This window comes from Thalassophryne amazonica, chromosome 23 (assembly GCF_902500255.1).
Source record: "Thalassophryne amazonica chromosome 23, fThaAma1.1, whole genome shotgun sequence".
Taxonomy (NCBI): Eukaryota; Metazoa; Chordata; class Actinopteri; order Batrachoidiformes; family Batrachoididae; genus Thalassophryne; species Thalassophryne amazonica.
Genome location: NC_047125.1, coordinates 21,383,029 through 21,403,723, shown reverse-complemented (window position 1 = coordinate 21,403,723; position 20,695 = coordinate 21,383,029). Strand labels below are relative to the sequence as shown.

At 39.5% G+C, this 20,695-nt stretch overlaps 1 protein-coding gene, 3 long non-coding RNA genes and 5 other non-coding genes across 11 annotated transcripts in view; 7 read left to right on the top strand and 2 right to left on the bottom strand.

Annotated features, from left to right (window-relative positions):
- The window catches only part of batf2 (basic leucine zipper ATF-like transcription factor 2), a 43,855-nt gene that overhangs the window by 14,553 nt on the left and 8,607 nt on the right, over positions 1–20,695 (top strand). Inside the window, exons 1-2 of one of the 2 annotated variants that reach the window (XM_034164143.1) lie at positions 17,472–17,755; positions 19,681–19,794. In XM_034164143.1, the coding sequence (XP_034020034.1) occupies positions 19,687–19,794 (108 nt within the window). In that variant the 5' untranslated portion in view covers positions 17,472–17,755; positions 19,681–19,686. Of the gene's footprint in view, positions 1–17,471; positions 17,756–19,680; positions 19,795–20,695 lie in introns of those variants that run through there. The other variant, XM_034164141.1, reaches the window with a different exon arrangement.
- Positions 6,314–13,932, bottom strand: LOC117504648. Its single transcript, XR_004558863.1, has 3 exons — positions 13,910–13,932; positions 13,691–13,833; positions 6,314–6,324 (listed from the first exon to the last, which is right to left on the bottom strand). It is a non-coding gene; the product is annotated as an uncharacterized LOC117504648 (long non-coding RNA).
- Positions 8,983–11,633, top strand: LOC117504645. 2 transcript variants are annotated; one of them, XR_004558861.1, is made up of 6 exons: positions 8,983–9,011; positions 9,280–9,317; positions 9,488–9,533; positions 9,709–9,737; positions 10,539–10,582; positions 11,245–11,633. It is a non-coding gene; the product is annotated as an uncharacterized LOC117504645 (long non-coding RNA). The 2 variants fall into 2 exon arrangements; XR_004558860.1 differs by lacking the exon at positions 8,983–9,011 and having other exon boundaries at positions 9,105–9,317.
- LOC117505559 lies at positions 9,355–9,419 on the top strand. Its single transcript, XR_004559142.1, has one exon. It is a non-coding gene; the product is annotated as a small nucleolar RNA SNORD29 (small nucleolar RNA).
- Positions 9,574–9,643, top strand: LOC117505561. Its single transcript, XR_004559144.1, has one exon. It is a non-coding gene; the product is annotated as a small nucleolar RNA SNORD30 (small nucleolar RNA).
- Positions 10,335–10,459, top strand: LOC117505569. Its single transcript, XR_004559152.1, has one exon. It is a non-coding gene; the product is annotated as a small nucleolar RNA SNORD22 (small nucleolar RNA).
- Positions 11,476–11,547, top strand: LOC117505563. Its single transcript, XR_004559146.1, has one exon. It is a non-coding gene; the product is annotated as a small nucleolar RNA SNORD31 (small nucleolar RNA).
- LOC117505565 lies at positions 11,989–12,062 on the top strand. The gene has a single exon (XR_004559148.1). It is a non-coding gene; the product is annotated as a small nucleolar RNA SNORD31 (small nucleolar RNA).
- Positions 14,087–15,448, bottom strand: LOC117504647. Its single transcript, XR_004558862.1, has 3 exons — positions 15,313–15,448; positions 15,001–15,110; positions 14,087–14,216 (listed from the first exon to the last, which is right to left on the bottom strand). It is a non-coding gene; the product is annotated as an uncharacterized LOC117504647 (long non-coding RNA).

Below are 20,695 nucleotides of genomic sequence, written 5' to 3'. Positions count from 1 at the left end.
TACATTTTAATTTGAAATTAATGAACTTTAGTTGCGCTTTATTTTGAAAGCTGCCCTCTGTTTGTCCTGTGTTCCGGTGTGAATGCGCGCGTCTTGACGCACGGGGCTGAGCCGCTGTCGGACGACCGGATAACGGGGATTGAGAAGGAGGTACAGAGAAGCAAAACGTCAGTCTGTCCAAGAACCTGCAGAGGTTTCATATAAACCTTGACTTTTGCCGTGCGCACGATGAGCTGCTTTGTATTTTTCTTTGTTTTTGTTCTTTTTTTTCTTTTTTGGAGCCTTGAGGGTTTGGAGGCTGCGGTGGACCCGCACATGTCTGCGCCCTGACGGAGCGTTTGTTTCCCCGCCCTGCACCGGCTGGAGGACGCGCAGGACGACAAACCACATCAACGGTTACCCCACACCCCAAAAAGACGATTTTTTTTTTTTTTTTTTACCGGTTCAAAGGGGATCCGTTAAAAGCGAGCGAGCAGGACGACAGTGATGCGGCAGCCGAGGCGGGCCCAGATTGGTGATTTTATATCATCTAGGACCGATCACTAATCATCAATGAGCGGGGCTCGGATCGATTTGGAACAGCACACCTAACGCCTGATTATTTCTTTGTGTTCATGACGTCAGCAGCCGCGTGTGATTAATTATCTTCCAAATTGAGGCCGACGACTTAGTCGGTGGTGTGTGACGCCATACAAGCAGCAGAAAGACGTGTGCGCGTGCGTCGCTCTGTGCACGCTTCACCTCCACGGGGATGTTGCGCGAGCGAGCCTTCCTCATCAGCGCGTGAACACAAGGAAGGAAGGAAGGATGCTGCCGCTGACGGTCCGGCTCTGATCCGGCACCGGACTGGACGTCGCGAACGCACACAAACACACACACACACATACACCCTCCCAAATCTGTCCCTTCATCTCTCCCCTCACCTCCTCCTCCTCCCCGATCAATTAATCCGCGTGTGATTCACCCACATCCTCCATTACGCGCATCTTTACGCACGCGAACGCAAGAGCAAAAACGCCATCACCGCTGCGCAAATCCACCCGTGCGTCATGGAGACGACCAAGCTGCCCTCCGTCCAGCCCGTCCTCGCCCACCACCAGCTTCTCGGTGCCCTCGGCGGAAAAGGTGGACGGGTTCCCGCGCAGGTCGATGCGCAGAGCGCGCCAGAGGAGGTCCCACAGCTCGTCCCAGTTCCGCTACCAGAGCTCCCAGGTGGAGCTCACCCCGCTGCCCCTGCTCAAAGGTGAGGCACACTGTCCAAAACAAACAAACAAACAACAACAAAGCATCAGAAGCTGCAGGTGTGCAGTCACCGAGATGCCTGATGTGGAAACTGTGCCATCAGAAGGTTCATATGATCCAACCACTTCATGTATAAACACTGAAGTTTACAGCCACAAAAAAAGGAAAAAAAAAAATCACCCTAAAATAAAAGTGTTTGTTTCTGTGAAACACCAGGAAACAACCTGCTGCTGTACCTGTCACTTTAAGTGGAAAGGACCTGTTAAGGGTGTGGATTTCAGGTTTAAACTCCTCCCAGTGTTTGACACATTAAATAATTTCCGCAAACTTTTATGACACACACGTGTTAAATTGCAGAAAGTCGTTTAAAACGGTTTGAAGCACTAAGTAATGCAATAGGGCACTGCAGTCTCGTTTGAACCCTGCGTGATATCGCGGGATTTGACCACTTATGGGGACAGTCATCCCCACAGCATAACTTCACACGGATAAAGCAGTCGCGAAAAGTGCAGTTTTTTCCCCGGTTCCCAGTTGAGAAGGGATGACGAGGCAAATGAGAGAAGTCGTGTCCGGGTCATAAACAAACTGCAACACGTCCACTTTCCCACCACATCATCATTTTTTCTTTGCATTTTCACTTTGTTTGCGTGTAATTTACCCACAATCTCAGAGAAAGTGTTGTGTTTCTGTCCCCGGAAGTAGAGAAATTACATCATATTTTACCCCTATGGTGCGGTGCCCTCAAGTGAGACTGCACTGCCGATTGCTTCAAAACTGAGTTGCTGTTTTGAAATGCTTGAAGCAGTAAAATGGGTGTTTCAGACAACTCGCTGTTTCACAGTAACTGGAGCACTAAATTAACCAACTGCATCACTTTGAACACTCAAAACAGTAAAAGAAAATGATTGTTTGGAAATACTCAAAGTACTAAATGAACCAGTTTCCTCCACCATTCACTGAAACAGTTGAGATGCAGAACTGTTCACTTTTCTGAAATGCTTGAAGCTCTAAATAAAAGGAGTACATCATAAATAATTCCCTTTCTCAGTGCTTGCACACTAAATTAACCAACTGTGTCACAAACCTTCACTTTTACTATCACTGTATAAAGCTTTTTTAAAAATGTGAATCACTTTCTTAAGTAAAAGTACATCAGAAAGTGACTCACTTTTTCAAAAGCTTTATAGAGCGATTCATGGTTTAAACAGTAACTGAAACAATTATGGCACAAAAATCATTCCTCTTTATGAAATGTTTGAAATGGCAAATGAAACAAGTTGGTCCCAAATAAATAAATAAATCACTGTTTCATAATGCTCATAGTGAATCAACTGTGTTACAAAACATCACTATTACAGACCCTCAAATCAGCAAAGTCAGAAGCTGGCTCACTTTTTTTTTAAATGTTTGAAGCACTAAATGAACCATTTGCTTCATTTTTATTTTTATTTTGATTTAACCTTTATTTAACCAGGTAAGTTATTAAGGAAAAAAATCTTATTTACAGTAACGACCTGGTAAATAAATAAAATGAACCTGATTCATAAAATGATTCACTGGTGCAAATTGCTTCAGACAGTGACTGAAACAATTCAGCACCAACTACAGGTCAACCCCGTTAACTCGTGCCAATTGAGGTCAACAAAATTGGATGCAAGTTATCTGAAATCATGAGTTAATAAGGTTGACCAAGAAAACTTAAACTCATCTTACCTTGCCATGTTACAATAGTTTCGACCATTTGAAGCACAGATTGGTTCTTCAAGAAGTGTAGATTTTAGGTTGTACCCGGCGTTTCTCCAGTTCTCTCTTCAAGTCACAAAGATGAACTTGCATATGTATCTTATTGGCCTCATAGCGCAGACGGTTGTAGAGTGTCACCACCTTCTCAGCATAGAAGTCCAAAGATCAGATTGAGTTTAACTGCGTCTGGCTCCCCTTTAATCACAGTGATTATCATGCATTAGTAATCTTTTATCACATGAATGTTGCCCTCTCTGTTTGGCACGACACTATGTAGCCGCCATGATGTTGATGTGTGACCAAATGGAAGATTACAAGATTACCAGTGTGACAGCTGAGTGGACTTTTGCCAGTATTCACAATCAGTGCTGCTCATTGATTTCTGGCTAACAGCAATCAGTGACGGGTAACAGGAACAGACACGAAGACAATCATTTCTTAGTCAAACCCAAGTATGGTGAGGTTATTAGTTAGCGTATTACACAACATCTCAGGTCATTCCACTTTTTGGTGTTTGACCTCTTGAAAGGTCTTCTCTCACTGTCGTCAGATGAAGGTTATTTAACTTGAACAGACGAGATGAGAGTGTTTTTGTAATCTGGTATAAAATCACTGACAAACCAGAAAGCACTTGTATTACAACTGTATATACGGTATCTTTATTAATTATTGGTACAGTTAATTTTGCAGTGTAAAATAGACTCTGTAGAGTTCCCACTCCAAATGATATTAAATTAACTCTCATAGTGTTAAATCAAGTTGATCGATTCTTAGAGTTCATGTATAATGGATCTCAGGGCCGATTTAATTTCAATTGATTTCATTTATATAGCGCCAAATCACAACAAAGTTGCCTCAAGGCGCTTCACACAAGTAGCTTTACCAACCCCTAGAGCAACCACTCAGGCGACAGTGGAAAGGGAAAACTCCCTCTGATGATTTGAGGAAGAAACCTCAAGCAGACCAGACTCAAAGGGGTGACCCTCTGCTTGGGCCAAGCTACCAACACAACTGCCAAAAACGAGTATACAGGACATTTTGAGAGTCCATGTTGGTGTCCAGGACGGGAGGATGTAAGACACCAGGAGGACACCTGGATCCAGTTCATTGTTTGATTTTTTTTCCTCCCCCTTTTCAACTTTAAAAAATGTATTCTCTTCATACTGAATAAATTTTAAAACCAGATCTCTCCAAAACCTGTTTAAGCAACTTTCCCAAGTAGCGAGTCTGAACAACGTGTGTGTGTGGTATTCGAGTGTCTAGTATTTTCTATTTATTTGTGATTGAGTATTATGAAGAGTAAAATAAAAAATTACACCAGGACATGTCTACATATGTATTTTGTTTACACAATCTCTTGCTGAAGAATTCTTGATGAGTATGCTGAAAAATTGGTATTTGTACTTTAATTTTATATTATTATTTGTATCTTCTGTAGTCATGGATCACAACAAGAAGCACTTTAAATGAATAAATCTGTTTATTTTACTGGCTGTATTTTCATTTATTTGTGGATTTAAATTCGTTGTCATGACAGTGTCTTGATTATATTGATGTCAGTGCAATCTTAAGGCAGTGACAAGTGTTATGAGCACAAATCAACATGAAAATTAACATATGTACAAGTTTTATTATATAATAAATGATAACAAATAAGGAACGATGTGTTAACAGCCAAAGGCCCTTTAACTTTCTTACCAAGCTAAATAGAATCAATAATATTAAAGAAAATATACATTTACTGCTCTGCATGCATGTCATAATATCGCAGAAAATCTGTTTTTCCATTTAATAGGACCCCAGTGGTTCCCAAACTTTTTCTGGAGGTATTCTGTTTATTTCCAAACTTCACGAGAATAAATTTTAAAACATTGTAATTTATACAAAAGTACAACGTCTTATTGAACAAAACAAAATAAGGTGATGCTAGTGCAATTTTGAAAAGTGACAAGCTTTAAATATCTTATTTTTACATTCTTTTTTTTTTTTAACATTTATTTCTCACAAACTTGTCCATGTTCTGCTGTCAGTGCCCAAACATGACCATCATCAGTGGTCATGGTCAAAAATACTTGCCAAAATGTACACAAAACTTTATAACTACAAAAATGTTTAATAATTTTATATATATATATATATATATATATATATATATATATATGTATATATAAAATATAAATTTTTTAAAGTAATATAGAGAGACGGAAGTAAAAAAAAAAAAGAAAAACAAAAAGGAAATCTAATCATTAAAAAAATATTTCTAAACAATTTTGATTCGGATAGTTTACAAAATACTGCATGCTTTGATGAAAATAAAACATTATTTTTTCAGTCTTTGCTGCTGCCACCTTGTGGAGTCGTCGCAAAATACATTTGCGTCTTTGTGCTTTGTTTTGCAGTAATTTTTTTTTACCTTTGACACATGACTATATATATATATATATATAATTATAATTATATATATATATATATATATATATATATATATATATATATATATATATATATATATATATATAATTATAATTAATCATTATTTTTTTATTGAATAGCGTTGCGGTGACGTCACGCAGAGTGGGCGGTGTTCTAACCGGACATTAAAAAGGAGCCGCGCTGATTTCTTTTTCCGTTTCCTCTTTTGTCCTTGCAGAGGTAAGAGGTTTGCATGGCATGACAAATTTATTTTACAAACTTTGCAATTTATTAAGCTTGCATTTTGTCGACACTTTTTCTTCTTAAGGAACAGTTTGTTGTTTTTTAGAGGTTTATTTTTATTTAAAGGTGGCAGGATGAGCCTAAAGTTTTGCTGCGATGCCTCCACAATCTGCAGCAATCCGAACGTAAAGTGCAGTTATTTAAATAAATCTCTCCTTGATATTACGTGCATTATGTGTCCCATAAGTGTCGCATGGATCATTTGTCCAGAGTTCTTGTTCTGAATGTATCTTGACACGTGGTTTGAAAATGGCGCGGCGGCTACCATCGTCTCTATGATGATACTTTTCACAGACCTGTACTGAGTGACTGTGATTGTACTTTAATGTTCTGATATGAGACGATTTTAAAATATATACTTTAAAGAAAATGCTGAGTCACGCCGCCCTGAACAGCTAAGTCGCGCGCGCTGGTCACGTGTCGTTCTGTTAGCTGCATCAAGCTAAAACAGGCTAATCTTTCTTTGTCTTCCAGATGAAAGAAAAAGCTGAGTTCTACTTTGTGGAAAAGGTAACTTATAAAATCCTGCTGTTTTCCCTTTAGTGTTTCTGGTTAAATGATTTTTAGTCCTTATGAATGAGAAAGAGCCTCATTGTGCTACAGTGATGTTTTCAATTGAACTCTCTCACTGAATTATTTTGAGGATACTCAGATTTACACATACTGAGTAGCACTAAGATGTATCGTAATTTAAACTAAAAAAGTAAATAAATCTGTCTTCCACACTTGAAACTTTGCTTTGTACTTCAGGTGGGAGAAAGCTGTTGGAGAACCTTCAGAAGGTAATTTATAACAATTGTAAACTTCTTAAAACTCGAACCTGCTGCTGGAGCTCAGTGCTGCAGTGATGAGTTTCTGAACTCTCTCTTACTGAATTAGCATTTGAAGAAACCTCTTTACCAGATTCTGAGTGGTGTTTATGGGCTCCAGCTAAATCCAATAAAGAGCATTTCTGCTCTTAATGTCATAAGAAACTCTGAATCCTCATTTGATACGTAAACCTCAACCTCTTCATATCACGTCGGTAAAACACCGATATGCTGTACATTGTAGTACTTCAATGTGGTTCTGCTGAGTTCTAGCACAGCCACGATGTCTCTGATCTTACTGCTTGGTGCGCGCAGAAACATGTTCAAGCAGAACAGGGAATTTTAGGATGTACGAGGTCTGTCAAAGTATAGGTCCTTTTTATTTTTTTCAAAAATATGGATTTCATTCATATGTTTTTACGTCAGACATGCTTGAACCCTCGTGCGCATGCGTGAGTTTTTCCACGCCTGTCAATGACGTCATTCGCCTCTGAGCACTCCTTGTGGGAGGAGTCCTCCAGCCTCTCGTCGGAATTCCTTTGTCAGAGAGGTTGCTGAGAGACTGGCGCTTTGTTTGATCAAAATTTTTTTCTAAACCTGTGAGACACATCGAAGTGGACACGGTTCGAAAAATTAAGCTGGTTTTCGGTGAAAATTTTAACGACAGAGATTTTGAGGTGATACTGTTGCTTTAAGGACTTCCCACGGTGCGAGACGTCGCGCAGTGCTCCCAGGCGCTGTCGTCAGCCTGTTTCAAGCTGAAAACCTCCACATTTCAGGCTCTATTGATCCAGGACGTCGTGAGAGAACAGAGAAGTTTCAGAAGAAGTCGGTTTCAGCATTTTATCCGGATATTCCACTGTTAAAGGAGATTTTTTTTTTTTAATGAAAGACGTGCGGACGGATTGCAGCGTCGGCTCTTAGCCGCTGCGACACTCCGCCACTGGAAAAACACCTCTGTTGGAAGCCTTAAGGGACAAGTTGGAACATGCCCAGCTGTTAAACCATTTCTCATATACTCACTCCACTGAAAGCCATCAAAAGCCGCCTGGATTTTACAAATGGTTATCAACACGGAGGTGTTTTCCTGTGCCGCCGCACCGTGCCGGCTGTGTCCCGACACGCGGACCCTCTGCATGTCTTTCATTAAAAAAAATCTCCTTTAACAGTGGAATATCCGGCTAAAATGCTGAAACCGACGTCTTCTGAAACTTCTGTTCTCTCACGACATCCTGGATCAATAGCCTGAAATGTGGAGGTTTTCAGCTTGAAACAGGCTGACGATGGCGCCTGGGAGTGCTGCGCGACATCTCGCACCGTGGGAAGTCCTTAAAGCAACATTATCACCTCAAAATCTCATCAGCCGTTAAAATTTTCACCGAAAACCAGCTTAATTTTTCGAACCGTGTCCACTTCGATGTGCCTCACAGGTGTAGAAAAAATTTTGATCAAACAAAGCGCCAGTCTCTCAGAAACTTCTCAGACAAAGGAATTCCGACGAGGGGCTGGACGACTCCTCCCACAAGGAGTGCTCGGAGGAGAATGACATCACCGACAGGCGTGGAAAAACTCACGCATGCGCACGAGGGTTCAAGCATGTCTGACGTAAAAACATGAATGAAATCCATATAGTTTTTGAAAAAAATAAAAAGGACCTATACTTTGACAGCCCTCGTACATCTTTTTGTATAATAATGCGTGTATGCACTTTAAGTGCAGTGACAATTTTAATTGTTAATCCTATTCAGACACATGAATTTGAAGTTGTAAAAGCATTAAAATAGAACGATAACATTTTTGACGTCGGCCAATCCAGACCCGGATCAGGTGATGATTTTATTACGTCCTTGGCAAAGTGTGGAAGATTCATGCTGCTCCAACCCATTCTCCATGTAATGTGGGCTTGTGTCAGGAAAGGCATCCGGCGTAAAACTTACACTGAATCAGTGTACAGGCGCCACCTCTGATCTGCAAGAATCCTTGCCTATAGATATAAATACTCTTATTACGAGGTACACTGTGATTGGCTGTAGGCTCCGCCGAGCTCCCAAATGCTACGTTAATGGATTTGCACGTTGCGATTCGATCTTGCAAGTTTCTCAATAATACTCTAAAATATTTGCATTGCCGCTACGCTTGACGAGGCCAGGTCATCTCTGGCGTGTGGTGAACTTGTCTATTAGTCAGTTTAAAATGCTGAAGCTGCCTGCCTTTTTGACGAACCTGTGACCCTTTCTGTTCCTCTGTAGGTTTGTCAAGCTCCACTGGTTGGGAGTGCAGAGGTGAATTTAATAATAAATAAAAAAAATGTTGCTGTCTGGGTGTAAACATGATGATTTACATTTAATGACAAGCATATGCCTGAATTTATTGATGTCAGCCTTGAATCTGATCACCCTTAATGAAGACTTTAAAATACTGTTGTGTAACATACAATTTACGAGTTCTTGTTTTCTGCCAGGTGAGATGAGAAAAGAGGAAACGTGTTCTCGCTTGCAACAAGTATGTAAATGTCTTTCCTACATGTATCCAACTTGTACACTTGTGTGTATTATTGCTGAAATGGGAATTTTATTTTTGGAGCCGAGTAGAAGCTGGTGCCTGTTGGAAAGGATGACATGAGGTCAAACCTCACTAACTCCTGGACTACAAGTGTCACATGGCAGTCTGTCACCAAAGCACTGATCAAACCTTTTTGAATAATTTGGTAAAAGAATAATAAAAAAAAGTTAGTGTTTGTGCTCTTACCGCAGTGTGATCTCCATTGCAGGACCTGTGATTCTTCAGCATGTTACATAAGTTCAAATGGTGAGATTTCTTCAGCTTCATCATGAATCTGCGACAGTTTCAGTGATGATGAAACTTAGCTCACTATGACCCACTGTGAAATGGAACGAACATCTGAGGAACTGCAGTGTAGTTTTTGACCAGTGTGTTGAGTTGAATGGGGTATAAAAATGGGTCTTGTGTTTTGGCAGGATTCTGACTGCTGCAGGAAATGGAATCCCATTGGTCTTGAGCGAGGTAAGAATGTCGGCATTGCGCTTACATTTGTGAAGCAACTGATAATGATGAGAGAAACTTGGAATCTCGTTCGTCTGAACTTGTGTTGAGAAATGGAATATCTGATATCTGTGACGGTCAGCGAGTGGTGGCGTTAAATATTTTTATGTGAGGCCTGATGGCTGTTGTCTTACAGGTACCCAGTGTCAGTGATGCTGTAAACGGGTGAGCTCTGAACCTTTTGCAGTGCAGACAGACACCTGATTTCGTAGTGGTGTTTAGAGCCCGACTGATACACGAGCTACTTGCTGTTAAATGAGTATTGGCATTTGTAATGACTATTAGATGACTACAAAAAAATTTAGATGGGGAGAATGCAGCCCATGTTAGACAAGGTCATTTTCAAGGGATGCATTAAAGTTTTCAAATATAACTTTAAATTCTAAAATATTAACAAATGCACATTTATATCAATTGATGTAATTATCCCCCTCCCCCAGTATGAAATACAGGGGGGGTTATTTTGATCAGCATGTCGGTCCATTTGCGCTTGTTGACGCAGTATCTCAAGAACCAGTTGACCAGTTTCATCTATATTTAGCACAAACCCAGACCACAATTTTGGGATATGAATGTCAAAATGAGTTTAAATTCAAACTGAATCATATCTTGCTGATTGGCAACACAATGTTTCTGGGGGAGTATTGCTCAACTATTCATGTTAGTGGTTTTTAGAATCAGTGTCCCTTTATTTAAATAAATCCTGTATTTGTTGGGCTCTAACGGTGCTATTCTAGGGGCGGGAATGCCGCTGCCACTCATCCTTCATGATGATACCGCACATGTCTTACGCCTTGGGCCAATGTCAGACCTGAAAAGGTGAACCCACTGGCATTGCCTTGGCAACGAGGGGAAGACCTGTTGGGGTTTCCAACAGTCTGAATGGAAACATGAATAATGCACTGAACTCCTACAGAGATCCTTTGATTCTGAAGTGGTTGGGTTTTTTTTCCTTTCTGCATTTAGGAATGGGCTGGTGTACATCCCTTTGTTGAGGTCACATCAGGAAGGTAGGTCCTCTTGACAGTGAACACCATCTTGTGGGGTGGCATAGCAAGACAATTGTTCATTTTGTGATAAAAGCATGGAATTTGGCACACACATTCTAACTTAAGTTTTGACTCCTGGACAAACTGAAACTGGTCTTTGTCACCATTTTTACCCAATAACTCCAGAACATTCAGTCATAGTCCAAACTATACCTTTTGGAATCATCAGACAAATAGTGTTTAGTTTCAACATGATTTTAGAGCATTTTTAAATTTTGACCCCAGTAGCTCATAGAGGTCAGTTCCAGGATGGCTCCATATTTGAAAATAAACATTAATTTAGAATGTGTGCCAAATTCCATGCTTCTATCACAAAGTGAACCATATGGAAACTTTAGCTAAGCTGCACCACTATGAATGCTGGCATGTGACATGATGGCAAAGGTACATACAGCTGTTGTAGTTGTGGCACCATCAGTCCTCCTGTTGACCCTGTATGACACTGAGAACCCTTCCATAGGGAAGGTGTACACTGTGATTGGCTGTAGGTGCTCTATGGGGTCTGAGAGGTTCTGACTTTGCATGGTCTACTAATATAGCTGAGAAAGAAAGGGGACTGATCACGTTCCTGAAGAACTGCTAATTTGTGATCGAAGTTTGCTAATCTAACTTGTACCACCTAGGTTGGGCCTGGCGCAGAAGACTCTTATAGCAGTGTTCCTGAACTCCACGTTTGAGATGAGAGCATTTATACTGCAGTGAACTTCACACTGGTTCCTGAAAGAATACAGTGATGCAGGAAGTCTTTATTCTACTGTTTTACCCAAACATCATGGGTGGCTCTTCAGTGCTGCTGTGCACATTGTCTCAGGTACAGTAACTGTTTCTGTTGTGTATTTCTATTTGTACTATATTTGCACAATGATGAATTTTCTTACCGCCCCAGTCTGAAGATTCGTGACTGATTGGTACCCCTCTGATTGCACCATGTGACTGTTTGACTAATGTAGTCTGTCTAATCTCTGAAAGAACCTTGTTCCAGATTAATCTGGATTTGGCCTGACAAAATTTGGCCTGTCAGTTGACCTATTTTATCACTCTCCACTTATTTCCTTATTTTTTTGGTGTCTCTTCAGGTCTGGAAATCTGAAATCTTGGCCTGTTGGTGAGTTACTATTTTGGTTAAATGTAAAACTGCTGCTTGATTGTGCAAAGTGATTATTTATTTATTTTTACTGCCCCAGTCTGATTGGTGATTGATTGGTATCCCCTCTGATTAGATGGTTCAAAGATCTAGTACCACCTCTGTTGTGGTCAGATGATAAGACATGTCCATGTTTCAGGTCTCAAGCTGGGCCGAGCCCTTAAATCAAGTGCTTGGATTTATGGCTGAAGGGTAAGAATACAAACAAACTCTAGTACAAAAAATTTGAGGTGATGAGGAGTTTTTACCGCCCCAGTCTGATGATTGATGACTGATTGGTATCCCCTCTGATCATACAGTTTGACTTACTGTGGAAATAATTCTTTTAAACTTGTGGCTGTTTTCACTTAAGCTTTGTTTTCTGCAGGTTTCTCAGAAGAAAGTCATCAGATCACCTCTGTTTTCCTCACGTTAATCTAGCTTGTCTTTAAAATGGGGAAACGTTCTGTATTTTTGTGTGCAAAAAGATCAAAATTCAGTTGCTGGTTTTGTTGAAGTTTTTTCTGAATCTTTGCACTGTTTGATCTAATAAACATGTTATAGAGGAGGTGGAGAACTGTTTTCATTCAGTGGGATAAAAGCTGTTTGGAGTTGCTGTGCTCACATGAGAATTGTCACCAATTTACCATCATTGTGCGCTAAATTTGAAATTTACTAACAATGTTGTCTTAAATCATCTCAAGAGAATATTTACAGCTATCCTTCAAATGGTGATGCAAGCACCAGATTTGGTACAAATATTCAAACATTCCTTAGAAAAAGCAGAGTTGATGTATAATTAGGCAACCGGGCCCCAAATTGACATTTGCCATTCTTGCTATTTATACCACATACCTCTTACAGTTCAAACTACACCTTTTGGAATCTCTGATCAGACAAATGATGCATAGTAGTTTTCAATATTAGAGCATCTTTCAGTTTTGATCCCTATGTATTTCTGAAGTTGACCTTTACCTGGCTGCCTATTGAGTATTTGTGCCTTCCTAAGCAGTAATGTCCAAAGTATTGCTTTTTAAGTTAAGCTCGCTGATATACATCCTAATAAGCCGAGCTCCTTGAGAAATTTTGCGCAAGATAACTTTAACGAAAGCCAGTGTGACTCATAAGTCTTGCACATACGGGTGACATAACTTGTAGGTAAGCTATGCAATTGATAGTTTTGCACAAGTGTCTTGTAATTTAATCATGTCTAAATACATCCATCAATGCTGGCCACTGATTTGCTGAAACTTTGCAGTTCTCATGCAAACAGACTTTCATTAACATGGAAGAAATATCAATCTGACAGACGTGTCCACATAGAACTGATTTTCAAAAATGTCAAATACTTTTGTGGTTGGAAACATTTTAAAGCAAGTCCTGGTTTTTCTGTTGCAGGTGTATTTCTCAGGGTGCCGGTGTCATGCTCTGATCACAAATGTGCTGCAACTCTTTAAACTTTTAAAGTGCTCTTGGTTAATTAAGGTGTGACAACTGTATTAATTCATTAGACATGCCAGCATTTAATAGTCACGATATGCAGGCCCCATTAAGGTGTGACAGGGCCTTTAGGTTGCCCCCTTGAGTTGGTAGTGTAAAGACATGCCACCTGCTTAGAGTGGATGTGATTGTAATGTGTAATTACAGTGGGTTAAATGCAGAGAATAGTTTATGTACAATGAATGTCCCTTTGTAGAGTCAGCATTTACAAATGTTACCTAAATTGCTGCAGAAAACTACCAGGATCCAGTTAATTTAGATCTTTGAACATGCCTCTCCCTAAAGGCCTCAGTAAGTGCTGCTCTAAAACAATCTGAAGTTGGGATTTTATTGAACTTAAAAAAATGCATAAAAAGGACAAGAGGTCATCAGTGCATTACAAACATCTTATTCACATTCCCATTTAGGATAAGGTCCATAAATAACACTGAACTTGGATATCTTACAAATTGGGTCATTCTACTGTGAAGATTCTTGCGGAGATGTCATCCAGTAACCAGTCTACTCCGGCCAACAAGTTCTTTCCTGTCACTGCGCTGCAACCCATGATGCACCAGTGGTGAGTTTTGATCTCATCCAGAGCCAGCGCCTTGCAGGAAGAGAGAAGTTTAATATGGTAGATGATGTCACTAATATTTGGTCATTAAACTCAAGCAGTCACCTACCTCTTGAATGGCTTCTTTCGAAGGGCGCCTGGTAGATCCTGTTGTTGGCGAACACCAGCAGGGTTGCTCCAGCTAACCTCTGTAACCAGAAACGTCCAGTTACTTTTGTTGACTCTTCCCAAAGTGTCCACTGGCTGTCCTTACCTCCTCCAGCAGTAGACGGCAAGTTCCTTCTTTGCAGTCGTCCAGCCGGAGTCTATCCGCGCTATCCACCACCCATACCAGCCCGTCCTGTGCTCTCAAAGTAGTTCCTCCAATAAGAGCGCAGGGACTTTTGACCACCCACGTCCCAAATTTTAAATTAAACCTAGAAGCGGATGAAATGTGAGACTAAGGGGTAGAACCTACAGTCCTGATTTATTAAAAAGTGAAATGAAGTAATCCAATCACAATCAAATTTATTGCCAAGTAAATTCTCATTCTTTTGACAGATTAAGCTGAACGTACAAAATGTTTTGCTGTCGAGTGGCAAAAAATTGCAAAGTGCTTAATACAGTACCAAAACACAAAGGTAATTAATTGGTGTGACATCAGTAATGTTGCCAAATTGGCAAGTTTCACCATGAAAAATGGTTCTTTCAAACAGAACATTCAGAAATGTATCCCAAAATGTGATCAACAAATACAGGCAATACAGGTTGCATAAGTGTAGTGCAACGACATTAGGCTACAATCTCCCATGTGCCTTCTGGCACATGAGGTGATTGGTCATCTTTTCACGTTTTTATATATATATAATATATATATATATATATGGCTCCTTATTTGGAATGGCATAAAAATTAGTTGCAGAGGCATTTAGTTTTTTCACCATTACCATGGTAACCCTTCAGCTTCAGTTCAAGTCTGCCAGAACAGTCACATGTGACAAAATGAAAGCCATATATTGACAGAATATACTAATCAAACAGAGGTGCCTAAGTTTGACATACTTTTATTTTAACCCCTTTCCTGATGTCAACAAAATTCCAGAGTCCTACAGCATCTAAATGCAGCTGGATTAGTGTTGGCACTGATTAGACTCCCTACTCTTCCTCCAATGGGACAAACGGTGTCTTTTTCTCTGTGTGTGTGTGTGTGTGTGTGTTTACCCTTTGTGCTCCAGTGTCTGGATGTTGAAGCCCAGAGTTGGAGAGATGGTGCTGACATCTTCTCCGTTAAACTCTTCAGGATGGTGGTTTTTCCTGCGTTGTCCAAACCTCTGAGTTTGCATGTTAAGGTTGGTTATTTCATAACAACGACTTAGCTCGCGACAAATATAGCTAAATCACACACAAAGAAATATTTTAAATACAGTGTCTAACCCGGAAGCAAGTAACCACGTTATTTGGGTGTAAATTGAAGCAAACGTGAAGTTCCGAAGCTCGTGTTAGCTGTGCTGTGCTAGCTAGCCGTCAGGATACAGCATCAGCAGTCTCATCTCTCGCTCCTTCTGCTTCATCTTCTTCAAAATCGTCAACAGACCCATCGCGGCTGTTGTCCTACACGGCTGCTGTTTAACAAATAATTTTTACGCGTTTAAAATTGTGTAAATTATTTTGTTCGCATCTTGTGTCCCGATTGCCCCGCCCACACATCCGCCAACTGACAGAGGCAAAGAAAGTAGAAGCTGATTGGTCAGTGAAGATGCGTTAAGGTGTGGCCTTGATTTTAGTGGTATTTGGCGCCATCGTGTGTCTATTAGAAGACATGCACATGTGCTCTTCAAATCTTGTAAAATAAAATATTCTTTGAATTAGTCACACAAAATAGAAATACATAACAAAAGTCTTAAATACAAAAAAATGGACAGTGTGCTTCAGTTTTATTTCAGCAGAAAATCCTGTTACAACAAAATTTAAATGTAACTTTTTGGAATTTCGTGTTTGAAAAGTCCTCAAGCCTCATTTAAGATATTTTTGTAGGTGTGTAACCTAGTTACTACATACAAAGACAGTTGAAAACTCACTCAATAATACTTTTTTATTTATTTATTTGCAAAAGTGTATTGTGATTTTATAAATTGCAGCACACTGCCTAAAATAACGTATTTCTCATCCAACATCAATAGTGTATCTTTACAAGTGAAAGTGGTTATACATTTGAGATATAGTTATTTATAAACATATTTTTTTGCAACATTATATGATTTTTTAAAAGTTCGAGGCACATCAAATGTGCTTCATTATGGTTTATTATTTCTTCAGTTCCATCAAATCAAATGGGAGATTTTATTTAGTTTCCTATCTGTTTGAACAACAAATCTAACAAGAGCAATCAGATTTCTGACGTCCGCCAGTCCAGATCCGGATCACCTCCCAAATTCAGTGGAATCTTCCATGGCCAAATATCTATCTGTGGTGCAAATTTGGTGAGAATCTGTGATGCAGTTTTGAAGTAATTGCTCAAAGACTATATAAAGTGAAATCTTGATCCCGGATCCGGATCACCTCCAAAATTCTGTGGAGTCTTCCATGGCCTAATATCTATCTGTGGTGCAAATATGGTGAGAATCTGTGAAGTAGTTTTAACGTAATCCTTCAACGTGTATATAAAGGGAAATCTTGGTCCAGAATCCAGATTCAGATCTGGATCACCTCCAAAATTTAGTGGAGTCTTCCAAGGCCTAATCTCTATCTGTGGTGCAAATTTGGTGAGAATCCATGTCATTTTGAAGAAATCCTTCAAAGCCTATATAAAGTGAATCTTGATCCAGAACCTGGATCTGAATCACCTCCAAAATTCAGTGGCGTATTCCACGGCCTAATATCTATCTGTGGTGCAAATTTGGTGAGAATCCGTGAAATAATTTTGGCGTAATCCTTCAAAAACTATATCAAGTGAAACTTGATTCAGAATCCGAATCTGGATCACTTACAAAAATTTAATGGAGTCTTCTATGGCCTGATATCTATCCGTGGTGAAAATTTCCTCAGAATCTGTTCAGTAGGTTTGACGTAATCCTGCTAACAGACAGACAGACAAAATTATTTTATTACGTCCTTTGTGGATGTAATAAGATTAACCACAAATGTAATTTAAAAAAATTAACAATTACATTAAAGAAAATGTAGATCAGTATAAATAAAATTCCTCACAATACTTTTGACATCATGACATAACATCTTAAATTGTAATTTAGAATTGTAAATAAGATGTGCAATTTCTAGTAAAGCCCTACAGAAATTCCCTGCGCGCGCAGGGTCAACGTCTTGCCAAATTTGGGCATGACCCAGGATCGTTTCCTGTCCCAGCCAAACGTTAAATTTGTGCTGCTTTCAGGTAATGTGGGAAATTCCTCATTACCGTTGTTCATTTTTAAAATTGATGAGCAAAACTACATATATCAAACCTACTGAAAATATCTCGTATAACAAACAATAATTTGAAGCCGTTTATATCACTACATAAATTTACATATATTCCTTTATAAAAAAAAATTGCAAAAAATATCATTATTGTCCCAAAAGGGTTTATTAATATCATGTAATATTTACATTACAAGCTTCACACAACATGATTCTAGAAAAGACACACTGATATAAAACTTTTCCTGCATTAAAAACACTGAAATATATTTTCCCTTCACCGTTGAGTTCAGTGACTACAGTGTGGAAAACTACTACTTTTTTTTTTTTTAGAGTGCGCGAAGGCAACACCGCTCAAAGTGTCAGATGAAAAGAAAAGAGAAAGTAGTTGCGTTTCCGCCGGGTTGCATCAGCAGCAGTGAGCCAAAAGCGAGCGCGCCTCAGTACACGTCACACATCGTTGGCGCGGATGGGTCACGGTGCCGTGGGGTGATGAGGACATGTCCATCAGCCAGGAAACACCCGCTCCGAGTCCACCAGCACCGGGTCCTCTGGATCGGTAAGTCCTCATCAATAAATCAATCAGTCTCTCTGCACTTTTTCTTTTGGTTAACAAAGGGTCAGGTCTTGATTAGATAAAGCGAACATACTAACTTTTGCGAAACTTTTCCTCTTTCTTTTGTGTTTGTTTTTGTGAATTCCTTAATTTCACCAATAAATATTATGAATAAGAATAAATATTAATTCAGTTCAGTTTATTTATTATTACGATTCCATTCATTTATTTTTCAAAAGTTGTAAACATCAAACATTATATAGATGAAGTAATTCACTGCCCCCCCCCCCCCCCTGCAATATTTTAGAAACATTGCAAAATAAACAAACAAGTAAAATGGGTAGATTCAGGGAGGATTCTAAGATTTAAAAAAAAAGAAATTTCATGTATTTTGTGAGCAACAAAAATGGTCATAGTGGCAATGAATGTTTGTTAACCTCTTACCAGTTAATGGCAATAACAGAATTTTAATGTTTAAACATGGTAAAATATAGTTAAATGAAGGCAGAAACAAGGATTTAAAAGTTTTGCAAATTTCAGTTTCACAAACCATACACATTACAAATGAACTGAAATATGTTATGGACGAAGGACACAGGTGCATTTTATTGATGGCATTTTGAATGCACAGAGATACCGTGACGAGATCCTGAGGCCCATTGTTGTGCCATACATCCAAGAACATCACCTCATGTTGCAGCAGGATAATGCACGGCCCCATGTTGCAAGGATCTGTACACAATTCTTGGAAGCTGAAAATGTCCCAGTTCTTGCATGGCCGGCATACTCACCGGACATGTCACCCATTGAGCATGTTTGGGATGCTCTGGACCGGCGTATACGACAGCGTGTACCAGTTCCTGCCAATATCCAGCAACTTTGCACAGCCATTAAAGAGGAGTGGACCAACATTCCACAGGCCACAATTGACAACCTGATCAACTCTATGTGAAGGAGATGTGTTGCACCGCATGAGGCAAATGGTGGTCACACCAGATACTGACTGGTATCCCCCCCCAATAAAACAAAACTGCTCCTTTCAGAGTGGCCTTTTATTGTGGGCAGTCTAAGGCACACCTGTGCACTAATCATGGTGTCTAATCAGCATCTTGATATGGCACACCTGTGAGGTGGGATGGATTATCTCAGCAAAGGAGAAGTGCTCACTATCACAGATTTCGACTGGTTTGTGAACAATATTTGAGGGAAATGGTGATATTGTGTATGTGGAAAAAGTTTTAGATCTTTGAGTTCATCTCATACAAAATGGGAGCAAAACCAAAAGTGTTGCGTTTATATTTTGTTGAGTGTATGTTACAGAAAACTCCATTTCAGTTTGTCCTTGCCCTAAAATGCGCCGCCTCAGTCGGTCCAGCTCTGTAACACATGCTGACATGACCTGTGTGACAGACAGGAACATACGCCCTTTCTTTAAATCAGAGGGGGTGTGGCCTAACACATGTCATTTCCATTTAAAGCAACAGGCACAGGACCGCGTTGTTTCATGACATGAAAATATCTTTTTGGAGGACGCAACAGCTCACCGGATGTGGTGTATTTTTGGCTACAAAAAATAAAATTAGTTTTTTAAGACATTCACTGACTTATATTAGCTTAGAAAATGTGTAAAGTATGACCCCTTTAAATCTCATTAACAGTAGTTTAACTCTGACATATTTTTAACCTGTAAGCATTTAAAACGATAAAATTAAGATGTAATTTATTTTAAACAAGTGTTCAAGTGATTTAAACCAGTTTATCATTGACGTGCCGCATTTGTCTCGATAATCTACAAATATTCAGTTGATCTATTAAACGATAAATGGTTTATAGCTGTGTTAGACTTTTCTGAACCCTGTTTTTTTTTTTTTTTTTTTTTTTTTTTTGTGGTCGCATGAATTCATCACTCTCTCACGCTTCTTTTCCAGGAGGACATGGTGAAGAATGTGGGACAAAGAGGGAGCAAAAGAAGACAGAAGAACAGAGATGCAGCGAGGAAGAGCAGAAAAAAGCAAACACAAAAGGCGGATGAGCTCCATGAGGTTCGCCACTCTGCCTCCTCTTCCTCCTCCCACTTTTTTCCTCCCTCCACATGTGCATTAACCCCTCATTACGTGCATCAGCTGAGCATCTTGCACAATCTGGCAACACGCTCGCTGTCGTTTCTTGTAAACGCTCTGCTTTAGGAGAAGGCATGCCCCTGCCTGACTGCCGCCCTCCCTTTCCTCATCACCCCTCATCTCACACACACGTTTCCCTGTTCATTCCTCTTTCTGTTCTTTTTCCACTCCAAGAGGGACAAATTCCACAGTGGTGATTCCTAAAACATATAATGTGAGTCGAATTATTGAATATATATAGTGATTTAAAGTCATGAAAATATGAAAACTGGTCAAGTGAGAAAAACTTTGAAACAACCAGAACGGCGCTCAGTGGAACACACACATCATACATAATATTAATACATCAAATATGTCAGATTAGTGGTTTTTTTTTAATTGTGATTAGTGTGTTATCTCTTGAGAACTTAATGTAAATATGGAAAAAAAAAATCTTGGAATGTGAAAGAAAATGTGGTGCACAAATTTTGAATTCTTCTCAGCATTTAATGGTGTCTTTATTCTGGGCCATTCCCCATCCCAACATAAAATTGCTCGGCACATTCGTCCCCTCAAAATTATTCACACGATAACTCGAAAACAATAAATGCTATCGTGATGCAAGTCTCCAAAATAAAAGGGCATATAAAGAGGATAACTTTGATGTGCTACAACAATTTTGTTTTGCTTGGATGATGGAAATTAGGAGCAGGTGTGTGATTTAACTTGCATGTAGGTTGTGTGGAAGTTTTTCAGTCACTTTTTTTTTTTTTTTTTTTACATTTATTTGCAAACCAGACCAACGTCACCACTGCTCGGCTCATCAGAACCTGGTTATGAGTTG